Consider the following 22,278-nt stretch of genomic DNA (forward strand, 5'->3'; position numbering starts at 1 on the left):
AGTCATTGCCATCCCTTCTGCTCTGTTCACTTTAGTCTTTCCTTGCCAATATTGAAGCTATCACAGCAGTATTTATGACTTTTTTAGGAGTTCATAACACTATAAATCCAAACAATCCTTTATTATGCCTTGCAGTATTATGTCGGCTTAGAAATGGTACTTTGCTCCTTTAAGTAATTCACCTTTTCTGCCCTAATCAGGCGTTCTGTTTCTGCCCACAGATGGTTGTACACTGCCGTTATTTGTTACTCCTCCTGTGCCAAATCTGCTTTCATCCCACCTTTCTTCTGGTCTCTTTAAGCTTCCTTAAGTACCATTTCTGTTTCCAGGATCAAACTGCAGAACGGTTGATGAATAGTGCTGACGGAATATGAAAGTGCTGCTCTTAGCTAAATTATAAATCGATTAAAAGCTCAAAAAAAGGATAACATATTCTGGTAATTTCATGTAGATTTCTGGTAGAAGTGATGATTTTAGGGGCAAAAGTGTAAAAACTATGGTATGATTTTTTTTAATTATTATTATTTTTGGAGGGGGGGGCACTTACAGTCAACTTCTTACAGTGAACAACCAGCTGTTGTTTTTTTCTCCCACTCAAAACAAACTACAGTTCCTGTATTATGTTCTGTAAGAAAGTTTAAATAATTTATATTTGTGACAAAACCACTCTTCATGAAAAAACTTTGCTGTACATATGTTTGGACATATGTAATAAACTTTGTTACACAAAAAACGTCTGTTGTTGATACCAGGTTCAATCTAAAATCACATTTGGAACAACAATGTTTTTTTTTTAACTTAAGTAGTAGACAAAATAAAAAATTCACCATTTTATTCAAATTTATTATTTCACCAGCTGAAAACTAACTAAACAGTAGTTTTGCACCGTTGCCTTATGAAAAAAGAGGAATATTGGTTTCTTTTTTCTATTTCCTGGTTCTAGAAAATGTTTTAGTTAATTTTTGCTGACGTGAACAAGAAAACTGCAGATCTTTCTTTCAAAACACTTGGTACATTATTGTGTTTAGCCAAGTTTAATGAGTGGCCTAATGCTGAATAAAGATGTTGGCGTTTGTGGTCCTATTTACCAGCAATAATCTAAAAGAAGCCAAATTCTTTGTCTTCTACTTAATTTCACTCATTGTTTTTCCGCTTTGGTTTAGAAATTGACGGTTGTTGCTTTCTATGCACTACCCATACCATCATGTTTCAAACCAAGTATCTTAAACTTTGTTTTTGTTGGGATGCTTAAACCAGCTGTTGATTAGTTCACCTAGTGCACACGCCATAAGTGATTCCTAATTATTAATGCAGTGCTTTGAGTCAGTTTTCCCTGAAAATGATCTCAAATTACCTTCTTGTGTGCCTTGTCCAACAAACAACTAATCATGGTTAAACCTGGACTCAGTTAGGGATCACATTTCATTAAGTAAACCTAATTTAAAGCGGTGGGGGGCAAAAGAAGCAAGGTGTGACTAAATGAAGGAAAAAAAGAATAAGTGGCAGAGGAAGGGGGGGGGGAAGAAGGAGTGACAAAGAATGGATGGGAAGGACATCAAATTTAGATAATAGTGACGTGAAACTCTGGAAAAAAGTTTCTCCATACTCCAATACTCTGTTTTCAGGTTAAAAAAAATAAGGTGAAATCAAAAATACAGCAGGGTTCCCCAAACTACGGCCCGCGGGCCGGATCCGGCCCGCCACGTCATTTGGTCCGGCCCCCTGAACAATGCCGGATCCGGCCCGCCTGCTCATACCAGAGAGCATTCAGTTTTTTTTTTTTCATATATTGTATTTTCCGGTTTATATGTGGATTTTTCTTCAACCACCAGGGGGCTTTTGAGCAAATGTGAAACTTATCCCTCAATGGAATATATACTCGTCAGTCACCGTTTCACTCACGGTTTTTTCCATTTGCATTCTGGGTAAAAATCTATCCAAAAGCGCGAATGTGTCGTCGTCTCCCCCCCCACGCCCCCCCCCCCCCCGCTCGACAGTTTCAAATACAGAACAACCCCCCCCCCCGGTCGACAAGAATTTTTTTGTTTTTTTTTACTGCAAAAACTAAGACCGGCCCCCGACCACAGAAAGGAACAGCTATGTGGCCCTCGCAGGAAAAAGTTTGGGGACCCCTGCTTTAGAGTGACATCATTTCCTACTGCAGCAGTAATATGCATGCTTATTTAATCTATTGGTCTCCACTGAATTTAAAAGTTTTGCTTATTTTGTTAAGCTACAGTCAGAGGTTTTACTAAAAAAAAAAAAAAAAAAAAAAAAGGTGATAAGAGATTGGTGTTAAGACATCTAGTAGCTCCATGTTTGAACAGGAGGGGGCAGTCAAACACTAGAAATTATTAGCAGAAAAACGTTCTAACTGGAACAACTGAGACAAAGGAAGGCAGCTCATTGACAAGACTTTGTCTTTTATTCAATAAATAACTTACATTATGAACAGCTGGCATGTGGGACCACATCAGATTTACATTAGAACACAGTTTGATCTTTCTGGCCTATCCCGGTCAGCTAGTTTGTACAATCCATTTTACGCATCAGAATGAAAAGAAAAACCAAACATAAAGTGCATCAAACTCAAACACACAAACGCCACAGAACATTTTCCTACATTCTCTTTTTCAGAAAGGTGGGCTGCGTTAAAACATCTACGGTAAACAAGAGATATTCTCATTCTGTCAACGTGTGTGCTGTCTTGAAAACTGTTCTGTGGCATTTGTGTTGCTGAAAAATAATTAAAAAATCCTCTTCTTTTTTTTAAAGAATTAGAGGCTCACATTCACTGAAAACATTGTGTACAAATCTGAAGGGATAAATTCAAAAACACAACAGGTGATATACAAATCTAAACACAACAATGCACAAAACCTATGTACAATTCTCACAGAATACAAGTCGAACCAGATACTGTAAAACACACAAGTTACATCCATTAACACAAGGTTTAACACCACTACTATTTTGTTGTTGGGAGTGTATTTAGAACGCATTTTCAGAACAGCAGTGAGAAGGGCCTGCCGCACACTTTCGGCGTAAACTATAAACGACAGTAAAGCCGAAAATCTAGTAATAGCATGGAGCAGATGCTGCAGCTGAAAGACATCCTCCAGCAAGAAGCATGTATTGACATGACACCCCCCCCTCAAAAAAAAAAGCAACTGTATTTTCTCACTGTATGGCAAACACGAGTTATATACAACAAAGGTTCCCGTAATGTAAGGAGCTTGAGGCTGAGAGATGAAAATTCAGTTAGGAGGCAAACGTTGGCACAGGAAGGCGTTCTTTGGCAACAACTTCAGCCATGAGATCACCTTCTCTCTCTCTCTCTCTCTCTCTCTCTCCTGTACAGGACGTGCTTATTGTTTAGCCAGTGTGACTCAGTCAAGTCTCGGTCTGTAAATGCTTAAAACCAAACAGCGGTGACGTCTCCTGAGCCGAACAGCCGCCATCTTTACTGTCGTTAAAATGGAGCTGTCGCAGTCCGATCGGTTGATCGACCTCCTTCCAAAGCGCCAGTAAAGTTGTTTCTTTCTGCAGCGTTCACACAACAGACTTAAAAAAAAAAACGAACAGTGTGTCAGCTTAAACAATAGCGGGGCCGCCTGTGTGTCACTGACAAATGACGCGTTTCTATTGATTCCAGTTGGTGATTTGGCAGAAGGAGACTATTTTGTCTTTTATTTCTCCAAAATATTCTGGGAGCAACACAAAGACATGAGAAAGATTCCCCTCTGGAGTTTTTTTTTTTTCCTTATATATATATATATATATATATATATATATATATATATATATATATATATATATATATATATATATATATATATGTATGTATATATATATATATCTGGAAAATCCTGCTCTTACAAACACACCAAATTAACCACAGATGCAGAATTCTTCACACACATTGTACTAATGCACACACACACACACACATGCACACATACATACAAAACCTAACAATATGACTCATTAATCTCCACAGCAGACAACTGGAGACGTTGCTCTGACATCCTTTTGGCTGGGAGCTTCCTTCGAAAATCTCAGGCTTTCCCAAAGCTGGAAACTAATCAAACGTGGAGCTGCCTCTGGCCTTAGGTTAACAAAAGCCCCTGTCAGGTCCCAATCCCCACCCACTCCAATCCCCTACTCAGCCACATGAGCCATGGCTGGACCTGGCACCGATGTGTGGATCAGATTAGGGAGGATCAGCAGACCCCTCTTTCTGCAGAAGATCATCTTGGGGGTTAGTCATACGTTTTAATCCCAGGTGGACATCCTGAGATCTGGGCTCTCTTCAAAGAGTAAAAGCAGCTAAATGCACGTGATGACAGGCGGGCGAGGGAGTGGTGAGCGTCATCCTGTCATCAGGCAGATGTCAGAACCACCGAAATGAGCTGCTGGAGAGGCAGATATATACGACACAGCGATTGTACTTCCACATTCACTGACAGACACGACATGAAGAGAGCATGTCAGACAAACTACAGAAGAGCTGCGCTCCACAGTAAGACGGCCAGCAGGTTGAGGACCGAAGCCAAAAGTACATTTTTGCCCCGCCGTGTCGCGCTGTTTAGAGCATCCTTTTCATAGATGTGATATCTGTTGCTGTTTGAGTGGAGCATTTTCACATCCTCAAAAGCGTAGTACGCCGCCATGGTGAAGTTAATGTCTCCGGAGGAGAGGAGGTCAAACACGCAGGATTGAAAGTACAGATCTTCCACTGGAAGCCGCTCTTTGCACTTGACCTTTGCCGACTTGAAGGTGAAGCCGTGTGTTCCGGCGCCGCCCCTCGTCCTACTGGCGCCCTGAGTCGCCTCCGCCGCCCGGGCTCTGAAGTTCCGGAAGTCAATGCGCTGGTTGGCCGGACAACCGTGGAGACACAAATACAGGTCCTGGGTGTCGCCTTCCTCCACCGAGTGAGCAACCTCCACGGGCATGCGCACGGCGAAGGTCAGGTAGCGGCCGACCTGCCGGACCACGATGGTTGTTCCGATGTACTTGGCCTGGATCTCCACGTGCTGCCCGGGAACCTTCTCCACCACGCGCAGAGTGTTGGCCCCGTAGCGGTCGCCGCCGTTCTTGGAGCCGTCTGCGAACGCTGCCGGCAGGTCGTCCGTCTCTGCGTGGTACATCTTCTGCTCAACGCATTCCTGGTAATTTCTGAAGATGATTGTCAGCTGCACGAATAAAAAAAAAAATAAAAAAAAGTCATTGTCAGCAAAAAGAAATATTCTGTTTGAAGCTGGTGAAAGTAACTGCTTTTAGTAGCATATAGTATAATCAGTCATAACAATCTGTGATAAATGTATAGCGCATTAAAAAAAATGTTTACACCCTTCCCATTTTTAGATTATGTCATATTATAATTTTAAAGTTGAATGTTTTTATTGGGATTTTAAGTGACTGACTAAGAAAACAGAAAGTAACTGTGGAAAATGGTTTCCATTTTTCTTTCATTTGTAAATCTGAAAAGTGCGGCATGGATCTACATCTAGCCTCTCTGACTCAGTAGCACTAGCTCTATGGTTAGAGTTTGTGTTTTGCTTCAAAGTTGAACCTACCACCTGGTTCTAATTCTTTCAAACTCTAAACGGTTTCTTTACCCAGGATGGCCTTGCATTTAATTTCAACCACTTTTCAATGCTGAAGAAATGCCTCCCCACAAAATGATAGTGTCACATCCATGATTCACAGTGTGGATTGTGAGCAAATTTGTTTTCCATCACGCATCCATTTTGTATGTAGACGAAAAGCTTCAGTGTTGGTCTGAAGCTTTTCGTCTACATACGAAAAGCTTTTTTGCATGTAAAAAGTTTTGTGCTGGTACAATACATAAAATCCAGTCTAATAAATACAATTACTTGCAACGTATCACAGTGTCTGTGGTTGTAAAGTGCATGAGGAAATGTCACAAGAGGGATAAATGCTTTTTGTGAGGTTGTGAACATCACAATTAAAAATGGAAAGGTTTTATCATTTTGCACCGAGGATAAGTTTGTACCACATCGACTCCCTTCTACTCCAGCAAAGTGTCACATTTCAGTGCTGGCTCAACAAGGGGGGAGGCCAAGGTAAACGCCCTCCAAAAACACAAGTTCCTGGCCATGTAAAAATCAGGCCTCAGTTTGCAGACACAAAGACGATCTATTCATAGCGCTGAAAAACCTGCCTGTGAACCCCCAGAACTATGCTCCGGGGAGTGGCGTCGGGCCAGGACACGGCGATAGACTCTGCAGCTAATTAAGCGAGGCCGGTCAGAACTCTCCAGGCTCCGTTTCATGGGACACCAATGGGGCATTGTCCGAGCAATGGTACGAGGACAGCCAAGTGCTCTGTTGTCTGTTTCTGACAGGGGGGTCTACACAACACTCTATTAGCCTAACAATTAATGTGCTGCGGCCGCCCTGCACCCACCGTCCTACGGCTCATTTCTTCAACGTTTCGCTGAAGCAGTCAAAAGACATAAGCCTCTTTCCGTGCTCCCTCTGAATGAAGACAGTTTTATTTGCTGCCGTGTGAACAGTGTTACTACCAACATGGCGCTCTTCTATTTAAAGCAGATCTTTCACCAGAAGGCTCTTGTTTGCACAGGTGGCACTTGCTGCTGCTTTGTTTCCCCTTTTATCCAGAACCGAGCACTCTTAAAAAGCTGTCTCCGTTTACTTCCAAGAATAGCAGCACAAAAATGTAATTCACTTAAAAGCTAAATAAGCCGCAAATGCTTAATAAGTGTCATTAAGAAGCCCTGATTACAGAAAATTACAGTTCCTACAAATGTGAGCCCTTCTATTCCTCCATCTAAGTACTTCAGTTTTGGGCCTCAATTACAATTGCTCCTAAGGCTCTAAGAAACCTGGGCCAACTCCATCATGATGCTAGAAGACAATTTAGCAGCAGCTATCCAAATTATCCACTGTGCCTTTAAGCAAACTAATAATCATGGGTGTTCTGCAGATAAAGACATGAGAAAAACCAAGTATGCACACAATAGCTAACTCCACCCCGAGCAGCAGAAACATCAGACTGAGCTGAAGTGAAAATAAATCCTTGTGTTAACATCTGATTCTGCTCTGCTGCAACATGTCGTTTAGGGGGCTTATCAAGATTTCAGCGATTGCAGACCGGGCTTGGACTTCTTCGATGTGTTACTATGGAGCTAATTCCAAACACTAGCCAGACGCCACGGTTTGACAGAAAGAAGAGAAGCCGCTCCGCAGCGCTAACAGTCAGACAGCATCAAACAGCAGACACATGCAAAAAAATCAATACACCCAGAGGCTTCACTGGACCTTTGGTTCAGCTCGGCCTTTAAAAACGTGATTAAATGAAGGTATTCAGTGCTTCTGATTGATAAAATTGCACTACTCAGACTACTTTAGTGTTGTAAAGTAATCTATACAATAATTATGTTGCTCTTTGAGGGACAGTCTGTTTTTTTTTTATTATATAATTTTGTCGATCTTTATCTGGAGTAATCTGCAATCACAGCCATATAATCTATTGCCAAAAACAACTGCAATGGGTTTCTACAATTAATTTTTATCATTTGGAGTTAAGATTGTTTACCTCGTTGGGTTTGTTATCCATAAACCACAAAGCTGTATTTATTTCCATTGTGATGAAGGGTTGTTTTGAAGTTTTTTTGGCATCTAGGCCAACTTTGTTTGATTATCTTTAATACACAGGCTTGTCAAATCTAAAATGCATTATTGTAGAGTAGACTAAATATCATTTTTTTTAAGAACGGCTTGTAATACTTACTAAAACAGTTGATTGTTTTAGTTAAAAAAATGTTGCGCTATGTTTGAAATCTCAATTTGACTCAGTGTAGAAATCACAAGACTGTTTTAAAAACCCTGATCTAAATAGGTCTAGAGGCCCAAAACCTTTTTTTCTGAAATTCATCTTTTTAATCCTTATAATGGAATGGGCAGTAACGTCTTGAAACGTTTATCCTCAGTTGTGTTTCTGTTGCCCACCAAGAATTTAAACATGGCTAAAATCCAATTTCGAACTTTTTCCAAGACCATGAACCCAGCAACCTTTTGTACAGATCATCAAACATTAACTGGCACCAAATGCACAACATATAATACCATTTTAGCCTTTTGTAATGTCTGAATAAAAAAAATATTGCACATTTGATTAGAATAGCATGAATTCCAGAAGAAAAAAAAGGCTAAATAAAAAACAGTCAAATTAACATTAAAATCACATTCTAGAACATGACACTTCTCTATGTTTGACCCAGCTGTTTTTGTGCAAAAAGATGAAAGAAATTATGACATCAAAAATAATGTCAATCAGTTGCAAAAATTGCTAAAAAGAAATCCCTTACTATGACATGAAACCTCCGTACAGTCCTTATGTCCATTTTGTAAAACATTATTATTTTTTTTTGCATAAAAGTTCATCAAAAGCTGTATTGACACACATAAACCGGGCTGTACTCAGTCATACATTTAATCCTCACCTTGCTTGTGGCGGTTGCCATAGACCCTGGAAGCACAGGCGAGTTGGTCACCTGGACAGACAGGAATTTGTTATGGATGAGAGGCCAGGCTCCTTCCACCTTGCACGTCTGAAAGTCATCGCCGAAGGTCCTGAGGTGAGGGTCTCCAAAGAAGCCACAGTGGGTGTAGTTAGGCGGGGCCGAGTTACGCGTCAGACTGCGCTCGTAGTGGCACACCTCCGGCCCGTCGGAACGCTCCTGGCTGTCGGTCACGACTGGGGGAGGCGGAGGAGGAGGAGGCGGGGTTCTGGCTCGCGGCTGGAACGTCGGCCCCTCCTTGGAGCAGTTCTTTTGGTTCATTAGGTCCTCTATGCCATGCTGGACAGAGTGATAGGCCAGGTCGCCCCTGCAGCTCCGCGCCAGTCGGCCCACGCAGCTTTTATACGCCCGCAGAGCCGTGCAGTACTCCTCCTCGCCGAGTCCAGAGTTTGAGGTGATCGCCAGATATTCAGTGGTGCACTTGATTACCTTGCACTGCAGACTCGCTGTCAGGAAGATAAACGGAATCAGAAAGGTATGCAGTCTAGAAATATGACGCTGACACACTAAGCTGTAAATTAAAAGTGAGTGTTTTTTTTTTTTTTTTCCTCTAAAACTAATCCATAATTCTCAGACAACAAATGAAACATTACTTTCTATACACTTAGGAGGAAAGACGTTTATTTGGCCTACACTTACATGCTGGAAGTTAAAAACACATTTTTGACCATCTTCCTAATGCAAAATTAGATCCAAGTCTCTTGGTATAGCAAAGGACTGGATTTCCTTAGCTTGAAAGTTTTAAGTTAAAACCCTTCTTTTGGTTCTAATCTCCAGGCTTACTGATGATTAATCACTCCTGTCCCAGAGATTGTTGAACTGTTTCACTGTTCAAACATATCTCAGGAAGCCTTATTGCAACACCTTGTCTGACAAGCATCACCTTGGGCTAATAAAGCATTTATGTTTTATAAGGCTGTTTCACCAAATGTTACAAAGCAAAAGTCACAGCAAAACTTTTAAAAGGCACAATTTAGACGTTTGTGGGAAAGCTTTTCCACGGCTCCTCACTCAGCACTTAACCATCTGCTATTATACAACAATCTTGATTTCAGCCATTATCTGTTTTGGTCGCTGCATTCCTTATCACCATTGTTGCTAAATGGTAAGTGATTTAGGTGGGAAGTTGATAACACTAAGAAACTTGTAAAGTAAACCGACCGAGGTATTTCCACCAGAATAGTTCAGTTTAGTTTATTCAGTTCAATTTGATCCTAATTTATTAACTCTTTATCAATCCCATCAGTTACAAACTTCTATTACACTTAAAGGTTGTAGTAACTCTCATTATCTAAAGAATCATTATAGATGGTAAAAGCTGTGACTCTAAATGAAGTTAGGTTAGACTAGATGAATTAAATCATTTCCAGGTCTGGATGAAATATCCAGAACTTGAGTCACTGACAAACTGACTTTGACTCTTAAATGAGTTTATATTTAAATGCATGCTTTAACTTTTACTTCTACGTCACGCATTCTGTCTCGATTTTTATCACTTTACCTTTCCTTATTTTAGTTTTGTGAAATACTGACTAAATATACTCATTCGAAAGTTAAAACAGCCATTACGCTACTTTTGTGGACTCTCGACAACTTTAATTGGGTTGAATGGGACATGCAGATCATAAAATGGGTCTACTTAAGACGCCAAACAAAGCATAGACACTGTGGCTATTAGACATTTTTACAAAGTGAATAAAGGTAACAAACATCATAAAGTGGACTTTACAGAATTTACATTCAGTGTAGGATAAACCATTGGAAAATCCAACGTAAAGATTAGAAAATGGAGATGATTTAGCTGAAGTGAGTCCAGATGCAAAAAAAGAAGTTAGTCTCAGCCTTGTTGAACATTTTGTACATAAATGTCTAAGATATTATATTGAAGCACAAGCGAAGAACAAACAAACAAAAACGAAGAAAAGGAAAAAAAATCTAGACATTTCAGGCTGGAAAGCTGTGGGATTTTGGGAAAAAAAGAAGAGAAGAATCCTTAATCTAATACATAGACAATAGCAGATCTGAATCTATGCAATCTGACACTGAAATCAGAGACTATGTTAAACTCAGATTAGTAAAAAAAAAAATGCAATGCAAATACACTGATACAGATTTTTTTTTTTTTTTAAAAAGTAGTGCAAACCGTTTTTATCACCCGATGAAAATGAACAATAATGTATCACATATCTATGCTGGTGTGCACGTAAAGTCTTAACGTCCAACACTGAGTTTCTTACCGGAGGGGAAAAGAGCGAAAAACACAGCGAGGACTCTGCACACGTCAAGCGCCGAGGGTCTTCCTCTTTCCCCCATAACCATCCATCCAGCTCGGGGTCGCGCTTCGCTCCTCTCCCTGGTCACATGGGATTAAACAGCGGAGAAAAGTTAGCGGCAGCGCTGCAGCGTTCCCACCGAGAAGACAGTCCACAAAACTGGTCTGAAGCCGAGCGCCGTCCTTCTCTCATCACTGCCAAGTTAGCCGAAGCTGCTTCTACTGCCCTTTTTTTTTTCTTTCTTTTTCTGTATCCCAGTTAACACACAGCGGCTCCTTCAGCCAACAAGTATGCGGTACAGAAGTCTCTAAAGCGCGGCGGGCTGCAGGGCTCTACTCTAGAGAGCGGAGAAGGTGCAACCTCCCTCCGGAGACCAGCGGACACACTCAGCCAATCACGACCGTCCGGACGGCCCTCAACCCTCCTTCTGCATGAGGGTCTCATGTTACACCTCAATGTGCAGACTTGTTCGACTTTTAACGACCCACGAAGCTGCAGCCCGCAACGGCATGAGCAAGACACCTTTGTTTTAAAGCAAAAACCACAAGAAAAAAAAAAAAAAAAAACTTCAGTGTGAAAAGCTGATTGATATCAACAGAAATGGAGGGAAACCACTATCCAGCATGCAGGTACTGACTATCGTAAACAAACATTTATTTTCGTTTTGGTCACTTCATACAGACCCTCTGTGCCAGTGGTTCCAAACAAGTTCTAATTCAGTGCATATTAGTTGCTCTTGTGGTCAATACTAGTGCAACAACTGCAGTTTTTCATTTTTATTGAGTTGTGAAAAGGATATAAATAAATTGTCACTCTATAAGTGGTTGAAGAATATAGGTGTGTTACATCTTAACTCGGAAGCACAAAATTTGAACATTGAAGTTGAAAATGAACCATGCTCAGTAGAAGTTGAAATTACAAGTGAAAAGTCAGAAGATTCGCACTAAACCTTTTTAAGTCACCCAATTAAACTTGGCCCCAGATTCCACCAAATCTGTATTGTAGAGCTTTTAATGGCGGAGATGTTCTTAATGGGAACTGAGGCCCCAGATCAAATGTTGCTTAAAGCCCTATACAACCTCCTGCCAACCTTGTTACTGAGTACGTCAATTTCCAAATCTCAACTGCTTCTCAGTTTTGGAACACGAACACTTAATTTAGGCCTGATGTTATTAGTTCCAAATATAGAAGTGAATGAAGCACAGCATGAGTATTCCTATGCACTTATTTCTCCTTCATGGCCATCCGTTTCAGTTCATACTGGGAGTTCTTCAAGAACTAGTAAAGGTACCCTAAGTACCCCATGTTTGAGAACCATGGTTCTATGCCAGTGTCATTCAAAGGAGATATTACCTCAGTGAACACTAAGTTTTTCCAAGTACCTACTCTATGGTTTACTCGGTTGTGTTTTGTATTTTAAAAAAAAGAAAATCGAATCAATGGTTGAAGGAAATATCACACGTACGGTATTACAGTCTTGATCAAAGTTTATTGTTGGAAAAACTAAAAAAATTGGTCCCTAGGAAGTGGAAATTTCTCACCAACCCCGACCTTAAAATCCCCATATGGCTGCTTTGCCTATAAAACTTAGAGTGAGCCGTCATAAAAATTGATTTACTTGAACATTGGCCTGGATCTGCTGAATTCTTCTTTATTCAATAAGTAACCTCTGTGTGGTTCTACCCATAACAATTAGCTGCAGCAGAGACTTGTCTCTTCATTGTCAGAGCTGAATTAACAGCATTGTATGTCACTATTATGACTTTACTCTTATCTGCCACATGCATGTCATTAGTTTGAAAAGACTTTTTAGGATCAAACATGTTACTGTGAGAAAACTAACGGTAGAGGGACTTACAGAGTTCAAGTAGTAGGACAGATGGTGCCGTAACAAGAACATTTTAATAACCACATTACTCTTGAGCAGTTAAATCCACACAAGTAAAACTTAAGCCCAATGTTTGGGGGAAAAAAATTAATTTTAACTTTTTCCATTCACTGAGGCTGGTTTTTAAAGATTTTAGAGCAAGTACCAATCTTGTAAAAAAAAAAATATATATATATATACACACATATATATATATATATATATATATATATATATATATATATATATATATATATATATATATATATATATATATATATATATATATATATTCCAGTCAACATACTGAAAACAGTATTTCAGTGAGACTAACTTTTTTTTTAGTTTGTTGTTACCACAAATGTTAGTTGAAGTAAGAATGTTCGGGGGTTTCTCATCAACCCCTAACCTTAACAGTCAAAAGGACTTCATTGCATGCAAAACATTGTGACAGCGGCCAATGAAATGGCTCATTTGTACTTTGAAACATTTATAAGTCATTTGATATTTTAGAAGCATACAATAATACATGTGAGGATAGTTGAAAGTACAAAATGCCTTGATACACATTGTTCATGACTTACATTGCTAGTAGTTCCTAGCTTTGTCACTGAACCTATCTGTTAGCGAAGCAGCTTATTGTACTTGACTAACATGAGTTAGTTGTCATTTCCAGATCTGATCTCATATGGAAATACCAACTACCATCACTTGTTCCTGGTTCACTGTTGTCTGCCTCAGGTTGTGCTGTGAGTTCTTAAGGTTTTCTACATTGCACTTCTCTTTCAAGAAGTTTCCATTTGAAGCAAAGGTGAACATATGTATTGCCTGCTGTTACAGTTTGCTACTAAAGTAATAAATAAGTAATCCCAGAATTTTTTTTTTTTTTTTTTTTGTGAGTTGCAAAATACCGTCAAAGTCTCATCGGCACTTCGTGTGCCATAGGTTGAAATCAGCGGCTCTGTGCCACAGATATAGTTCATCAATATTAATTTGTGTTTACAAGCCAAATTAAAATCTTCTTTACCCTCAAAGACTCGCTGGCAGACCGGTCTTGTGAACCATGTGTGTGTGTGTGTGTGTGTGTGTGTGTGCGTGTGTGTGTGTGTGTGTGTGTGTGTGTGTGTGTGCGCAAGCTGATATTTTCACTTAATTAAAAGCATCCATAAACATCTTCATGTCTAAGTGTTTCACACATTCTTCAATGAAGTGTTGGCACAAGATAATTCAAAATACAAATGAATCCCACTAAATATATAATTTTACATCAATGTCCTAGTTGTGTTATCAATTAGTCACTTTGGTTGTGATGAGTCTCAGCCCCCCATAGAACTGGTTTTTAGTTTATCAAAAAGCATAACAAATAAAAGAAAACAGGCCAGGCTCTTGGGTGACATAACGTAATATTTTAAGTTGGGTCATATTATGATAATGGTGCAGGCATTAAAGTGTTGAAACAAAATTTTATGTATTAACTTATAAATATCCAAGAAACTGTACCGTGTACTGATCACCAGTATACCTCTTTACCTTTTGTCAATACAAGTTAAAAATGTGGTTGAAAAATGAACTGTAAAACAACTTCTTCAATAAGACATATATTAATGTGTAATAGTTTTTTTTGTTTTAAATTCACCAATCAGCTGACTAAAGGTCAAACGTGGGCAATTTCCCACTAAATGACCGTGATACGTGTTTATCAATATATAAGCGGTTATATATTTTTATGGAATAAAAATATATCATCTGGCCATTCCTTCTTTTTGCATATTCAAAACTACATATTCTAACAAAGGACCTGAGGCATTTTTTAAATAGTAATTAGAAAGAAAAAAACATTAGAATTGGCAGCTCAGACCTTAAAGGAATCAGAAAATCTGTGTCAGCCAGGAAAAGCCTGATTCGTGTATCTCAAACCGTACATGTTGCTAACACAGGGCTAACACCCTGCTAAATCAGCAACAAGAAGAGTGTTTAATTTCTGATTAACCGCTTCATTTTAATGTTAGCTTTAAGTGTATCAAGTGGTGTTTAAGTGCATTTGGATGAACTGCTATTGAAGCAACACATAATCAATGCAGAGAAAACTAACTTGCCTACTGACAAGTGCAATCACTTTGAAAACTTTCCTCAGATAACCATTTCCAACTCCACGTCTATTAAAGACATCTTCTTGATTAGCTTCCATTTTTCACAAATGGCTGCACTGGTGCTGCCTTTCATTGCCATTTAAGCTGAAACCCCACCTGATGGATGACTGCATATACGCTCAGGTTGTGGCTGGCCGTACAGTATTTTTCCACGGGAGTGGGGAACGTCTGTGTGGTTGCTGTCCCCTCTTGCGGGTGATGGATATGTTCCCATACAATGAGGTCTGAGCCTACACATGTTTTTCAACAAGGGTGGCCCTGTGCAGAGGCTTACATCCAACACTAATATGCCGAGCGCTCACATCTGAAATGAATGAGAGCAGCTGAAAGCTCTAAGCTGCTGCACGCTGAAAATGTTTTTGGTATATCATGGAATGATTTTTGGGGGCTTGTGGCAGAAAGGCTGTGGCTGCTGCACAACCTGGGAGTTAAATTGTTGTTTAACACCCCGAAGGCTTTGATGTGAATATTTTTATGATGTGTTACTGGTCGACTGCGGGCTGGAAAAGCCCCAGAGCAAACCAAGTGATCATGTGTGTTCCATATTTTTTTTTAAGTCCATTGAAATATAGTTTACTTGGACTCATAATTAGTTACAAATGATGTTGTTAAAGCTCCTATGGATGACATAAATGTCAGTAAATGATTATAGGAAGATTCAAAGGGAATTCTGGCTGTGGAGAAGGCACAGAAGTTAAAGTTAAACATATCTTCTTGCTATTATCTTGAATGATATTAGCCCCAATTACTATAAGCACTTGCTTATAGTAATTGGGGCCCACTTGCAGGGCAAGTGGGCCCCTCCTCTGCCCACTTGCCCTGTATCTGACTCAATCAAGGTTCCTACACATTTATCTTACTTACAGAAAAAATAAAAAAATTGGAAATAAACACCATCAATATGTGATAATGCTGTTCAATGCTTATGTTTTACAAGAAATAAACAACCATCTTACTGAAGAGTGCTGATGTCAAGCTGGTTTAAATTTGAAGCTTTGACTTTGTGATATTGATCTTGAGCACAGTGATACACGGACGACGATAGATTTATTGTGCAGACCTAGTGTGGAGGCTGAAGGAGCATTACACACATTACGAGATATCACTGTTTTCAAAATACTACATATCTTTTCAGCAACCAAACAGAGCAGATAACCAAGCTATACAACTGTTGTAATCTCAATGTTTCCTTTATAAAGGGTAAAAAGCACAATTCTGGTCAATAAACATGTAAAACTTGGCTATAAAATAGTAAATGTTGGGCAAAGTTTACATGATGTTAATTAGTCATTACAAAATTATGTTGATCTAATTCAAGAAAACTACTTTGTAAATGTAATGCTTTTTGTTGAATTTTGATCGTATTAACTGGTTATTCTTAAAAGAAGTTGTGCCTAAAAATGCATAATTCTAATTTAACTCAAGATGGTGGCTCAGACAAATGTTTTCCCCACTCTTTATTGGTTTCCAGCTGAGAACAGCATGATGTATATGATTATATTGGTTCCAGCATGAATTAAAATAACAACTCAAAAAAATAAAGAATTGCCATGAGATTTGTGGTTGGGTAAATTAAGAATCTAGGTTTGCATCTTGCTTTTACAAGTTCTGCAACAGCACTAACGTCAGACTTTCTAGTTAGCTTAACATCTCAATGCTAAGGTAGTAAGCAAGTAAATGACAAGTCAGGAAAATGCCACCTTGTTAAAATAGATTGTAATGTTTATTACTATTTTAATAACTCTTTTACTCCTTTCACAATGATTTTTTTAATTATTTTTGTTTCGTTCTTAACAATGGAATGCAACCCAAATGACTTTATATAAAATAGTGACCTTAGTTGGAGATTATTTGTGTGCAATAATAACTTCAATTTTAAAATTATTACTCAAGCTGAGCCTGTTGGTTTCATCTTTACTTGAATAAAAGATGAATTTTGGTTCAATAATTTTCTAATTTAAATCAGATTTCAACTCATCTTAAATGCATGCTATTATTTCCTTCAGAAATATGTTAGCATTAAAATATTCATGAAAAGAATGTTGAAACGCAACAAATTTTCATCATAAGTGTAAACGATTTCCACTCAGAAATACTGAATAATATCTACCAAAATAAAATACACAAAATTTTTCACATTTTTTCATGGTGTACAAAACATATAAGGTAAGTCTAAGCATTAAAAAAAAATCCAAATAAGAGTTAAATACTGTCACAAATAACATCCATGTTATATTATTTACCAATTGGGATAATGATAGCAGTTTTTGAAAAGCAACTAATTAAATTAAAGCAAATCAGATTAAACCCGTGATAGCTGGGGTTATCATACCTCTAATGTTATACCATCCAGAAAGCACTATTGAATAACACAAGTCCAACTTTATTTAAACACTTTCTGCTTCCGGCATTTGAAATCTCAGCTGAATGTCTACATAAATGGAGTATTTCACTGCTGCATGTTATCAGTCTAACGCCCACGGCCACAAAGGCAGTTTTAAATGTTGTGGTGGAATATTTTAAAGATCAATAAATCAGCCTCAGTCAAACTAAATCAATATCCACAGTCCTAATTCCTGTCATGCCACCAGTCAGCTGAAGGTTAGAAACCTTGACACCAGCTGCCGCCTCTTATCAAGCCTCGTGTCACTTTAAGAAATAAAAATAGGGGACATGCTAATCATCTTAGTTTGATTCATTGATTTGATTTCGACAGTGATGTTTCACACCTTGATGCATTACTGTATTTACAGCCCATACAATATAAATAGAGATGCACCAATTAATTGATCTGACATTGAAATCACCCAATTTTTTTTTCCTTGATTGGTACTACACTACATGCTACAAACACAGACAAGAATTCCTTCCATTTATCAAAACTAAGATCTGGTCTTAGAGCCCCATCATAAATGTACTTTATTGCTTAAAAAAAATACATTCAATAAAAATGATAATGATTTTTAGAGACATGCTTTGATGCAGAAGCGGAGAGGATTTCGTACTTGTTTCACTTTCATTTGAATTCACATCAGTGAACCTGTACCACATTTTTATCGCTCTTCAGTGACGTAGTCACTAGAATAAGTGAAGAAAAAAATAAAATAATCGGCAGGTCAGACCTTATGGAAACCATTACAATGACTAGTGGCCAGTTAATGCATGATGGGTGCATCTCTCTCTTTTTAAATATGGGCAGAAAAAAACAGCATTTCAATAAATCTGTTGGTTTTACAGATAGGGTAAGATACTATTTTTTTTTTTTTTTGTAAAAACCATTCTTTGGCATTGCGATACACTTCAAAATGAAAATTAAACATTAGTGAGCTGTTGCATTTTTTATCAATTGAAGCCTGATCTACCTCGACAGCCTCTTCTTCCCAACAGATGGCGCTTGTTAGATCTGATCTGAAAGCAGAAATCTTGACACAAACGCACATGGCTTTTACGAGGGCAAGCAAACCTGTCATTAACTGTGAGCTGCACGGACAGCCCAGTTATTGTGCTAATTGGAGCTGTCAGACATTAAAAAGGAGAAAACCTGCATCCAGCGGGCGCATTTTATTTTATTTATTTATTTTTTTTACCTGTTACAGGCTAAAAGATCATCCTTTAATTCGTGTCCCATTAAAGTGACTGTTACCGATATAAATGTTGCCACTCTAAAAGAAAAAAAAAAAGCTTTAGGTGATATTTAGTACAAGTAAACCTGAATTATTTAGATTTGACGAGAAGTTCCGTTTGTGTCTTGGCTCAAACTGAAGAATCCAAGGTTGCAGAAATTCACCTTTCTGGGTTGAGAACCCGGATTTTAAGGAAAAATCGTAAAAGATCAATATGCGAAAGGAAGTTTAGTAGTTAGCGTGTAAAACAAACGGAGGACATTCACCAACCTTTGCGGCTGCATGGGCTCTCCGCGAGTCAGGAGTTCTGCAGGAACCCGGAGGACAGCGAACAGAGAGAAAGCAGATTCCTGACCAAATAAATAAATGAAAAAGAACAAAATCTTTCTTCAGACACCAGGCTGTCACACTAATCCTACATCACACACAATCAGTGGCTCCCTGAGTGTAAAATCCTCTGCCCCGTGCATGGTGGTGTCCGTCGGATCAATTTCTCCCGAAACAGCTCTGCAGCCAAATCAAAGTGTCTCTTAATCTCAAGCAGACACCTCTCGCACCCGGCGGACTCGGATCTCCCCAGCCATCGCTTAACTCACTCCACATCAGTCGATCGGAAAGGAGACGTTATGAGAGATTAAGTCCAAGTAATTGGCCTCATCCAGGTTGTTAGTTATGGTCGAAGACGAAGGAGGAGGAGGAGGAGGAGGGGGAAAAGAGCCCCGAGGGCAAAGCTGCTGCCGTCTCTGCCGCTGCCGCTGCTGCGCACAGCCCGATCCGCTGTCTGGATGTTGTGAAATGGCTTGTTAGAAAGTGTGAGAGAGACAATGATGAGCTCTGCGTGACGCCGCACGAAGCCCCCCCAAAACCCCAGAGCCCCCTCCTGCTGTTGTAGTTTTGCACTGGAGAGAAGTGGGCTTCAGATCAGGTCGCAGCTGTTGAAGAGAAGCTGAAAAATGTCTCTAGCAGTAATATATATATATATATATATATATATATATATATATATATATATATATATATATATATATATATATATATAAACCTACTGAAACTAAATCCACCCAGTCCAACCACTAAATCCACTAAACTAAATCCACCCAGTCCTATCACCGATGATGACACTTCAATTACACGTCTTATGACGTGCGATGAGGCTTGGTGCCTCATATTTTCTACCCTATTTACTTTTCGCACCTTTAACAGAGTTGAAATTGATGCCTTAGTTTGATTGCCAACAAATAGCCCCGACTGTCAGATCCATTTGCGGGATGACCTCTGTCACGCTCGTCTTTGCAAATCACAGGTTTGGGAAAAGACAAATCCATAATAATCAGGATTTAACAGAGGATCAGATGGACAAACACTCTGCAGCTGGGGGAGAGGGAGAGGTGGGGGGGGGGGGGTGGCTGCAGCTCAGGAGGAAGGCAGCACCTGTGTTTTAGGATCAGACTGCAACCACAACCTCCCCCTCCCTGCTTTAAAAGCTTTCCCAGCTTCAACAACTCAACAGATTCTCCCTATTCACTCTAGTTTCCCTCTAACCCTCTGTGGCTGAATAAAGCAGCAGAAACAATCAGGATTCTTGCAGCCCGCCCGGAGGTTGTCCGACTCTGATGCAACACAAACTTGGAGCTGCTCAAAACCTGACTTTGTCAAATGAGCCCATGCCTTCAGCTCCCATTAGAGGTGATATTGCTGCTGTATATCTGCCTAAAATTACAAAGTATTCATACCCTGTGCTTTTAGGGTTTTTTTTTGTTGTTGTGATGGACCACTCTGAAACGTGTATGTGCTTCCCCTCTGAATTCACAGCTGCAAGTGTATTAGCTTCGCTTGTCAAGAGACTAAAATGGTCGAGTTCAGCTATTCTTACTTGCTAAGTAGCTTAAATCCTGGATGGAGAGGATTTGTGAACAGTTATTTTCAAGTATTACTACAGACTCTGAATTAGATTTAGGTTCGGACTTGTAAAACTTTGATCTTACGGTGGGGGTCATCCACCGGGTCCAAGTCGTTTCTAGTGTTCAGTGATATCCATGTAAATACAGACTGTGGGAGAACCACAGTGCTGGTTCTGCTGGACCTCAGTGCAGCTTTCGACACTGTTGACCAAGACATTTTACTGAATCGACTGGAGAGTTGGGTCGGACTCTCCGGTCCAGTGCTCAACTGGTTTGAATCTTACATAAAGAACAGGGATTTCTTTGTTCCAATCGGAAACTTCTTATCAGAGAGGTCAAAGGTGACATGTGGGGTACCCCAAGGTTCAATCCTAGGACCCCTCTTATTCAATATTTCTATGCTCCCTCTGGCTCAGGTTATAACAGGAAATAAGATCAGCTACCATAACTACGCGGATGATACACAGCTCTACATCACGATGTCACCAGGTGACTCTGAACCCATCCAATCACTGAACAGATGCTGAAAACAGATAAATGTGTGGATGTGCCAAAACTTTCTCCAGCTGAACAGAAACAAAACTGAAGTTATTATCTTTGGATCTAAAAAGGAGCGAACTAGAATCAATGCACAGCTTCAGTTATTACAACTAAAACCTAGTCATCAGGCCAGAAACCTAGGAGTAGTGATGGACTCTGACCTGAACCTTCAGAGCCACATTAAGACAGTCACAAAGTCGGCCTTCTATCACCTGAAGAACATCTCCAGGATTAGAGGACTAATGTCTCAGCGCGATCTAGAGAAACTCATCCATGCATTTATCTTTAGCCTACAACAGTGTCTTCACAGGTCTGACTAATAAATCAATCAAACAGCTGCAGCTGATCCAGAACACTGCTGCTCATGTTCTCACTAAAACCAGGAAGATAGAGCACATAACACCAGTTTTAAAGTCCCTACACTGGCTCCCTGTAGCTCAAAGAATAGACTTTAAAATACTGTTGTTAGTTTATAAATCACTAAATGGTTTAGCACCACGATACATTAAAGATCTGTTATTGCTGCACCAACCGTCTAGACCCCTCAGATCTTCTGGCTCTGGTCTGCTCTGCATTCCCAGAACCAGAACAAAATGAGAAGAAGTAGGATTCAGTTTCTATGCACCACAAATTTGGAACAAACTTCCAGAAAACTGTAAAACAGCTGAAACACTGTGTGCCTTTAAATCTCAACTTAAAACCCACCTGTTTAGAGTTGCTTATGGCTAAATTAGGGTTAGAGTGCGGGTTTTGATGTCTTCGATGTTTTTAATGCTTTTATCTTTACGTTTTTATCTATTTATTAACTTCTTTTTATTTCTCTTTCTCACTGTCTACGTTTTAATGATGTAAAGCCCCCCTGGAAAATGTCCCAGTTAAACGATGTTTAACTAAAGTCCTACGGGGTTTAGAGTCCCAGTTGACGGCGTTTCAACTAACACGATGACGACAGAAACGTAAGTGAATTTTATGATAACGACAGAAACGTAAGTGAATTTTAAAATTGCTAAAGTTCTAGAGGTCAAACGGCGTTTTGACTAAAGTCCGAGAGGGTTAGAGTCCCAGTTAAGTGACGTTTAACTGAAGTCCTAAAAGGGGCGCGGGTTTTAATGTTTTTATCTTTTTTAATCTTTTTTTTTCTCAAAATCTCTCTCTTTCTCACTGTTTTTTCAATGTCACATGCTGTTTTTATTTTAATTATGTAAAGCACTTTGAAATGCCTTGCTGCTGAAATGTGCTATACAAATAAAATTTGATTGATTGATTGATTGATTTAGCCTCTAACAGGTTGTCCTGTAGGATTTGCCCTGTATTTAGCTTCATTCATCTTTCTGTGAACTAACAAAAGCTCTGGC

General features: G+C 39.4%; 1 protein-coding gene across 1 annotated transcript; it reads right to left on the reverse strand.

The window, feature by feature from the left end:
• Positions 1–2,403: 2,403 nt before the first annotated feature.
• Positions 2,404–19,300, reverse strand: rgma (repulsive guidance molecule BMP co-receptor a). The gene is made up of 4 exons (XM_015008152.2): positions 18,753–19,300; positions 10,807–10,922; positions 8,492–9,015; positions 2,404–5,195 (listed from the first exon to the last, which is right to left on the reverse strand). Exons 1-4 carry the CDS (start codon positions 18,764–18,766, stop codon positions 4,500–4,502), a joined length of 1,350 nt encoding a protein of 449 aa, XP_014863638.2. The 5' UTR covers positions 18,767–19,300; the 3' UTR covers positions 2,404–4,499.
• Between the last annotated feature and the right edge of the window lie 2,978 nt (positions 19,301–22,278).

This window comes from Poecilia mexicana, unplaced genomic scaffold, assembly GCF_051168715.1.
Source record: "Poecilia mexicana isolate PSO_F unplaced genomic scaffold, ASM5116871v1 scaffold_6, whole genome shotgun sequence".
NCBI classification, from domain to species: Eukaryota; Metazoa; Chordata; class Actinopteri; order Cyprinodontiformes; family Poeciliidae; genus Poecilia; species Poecilia mexicana.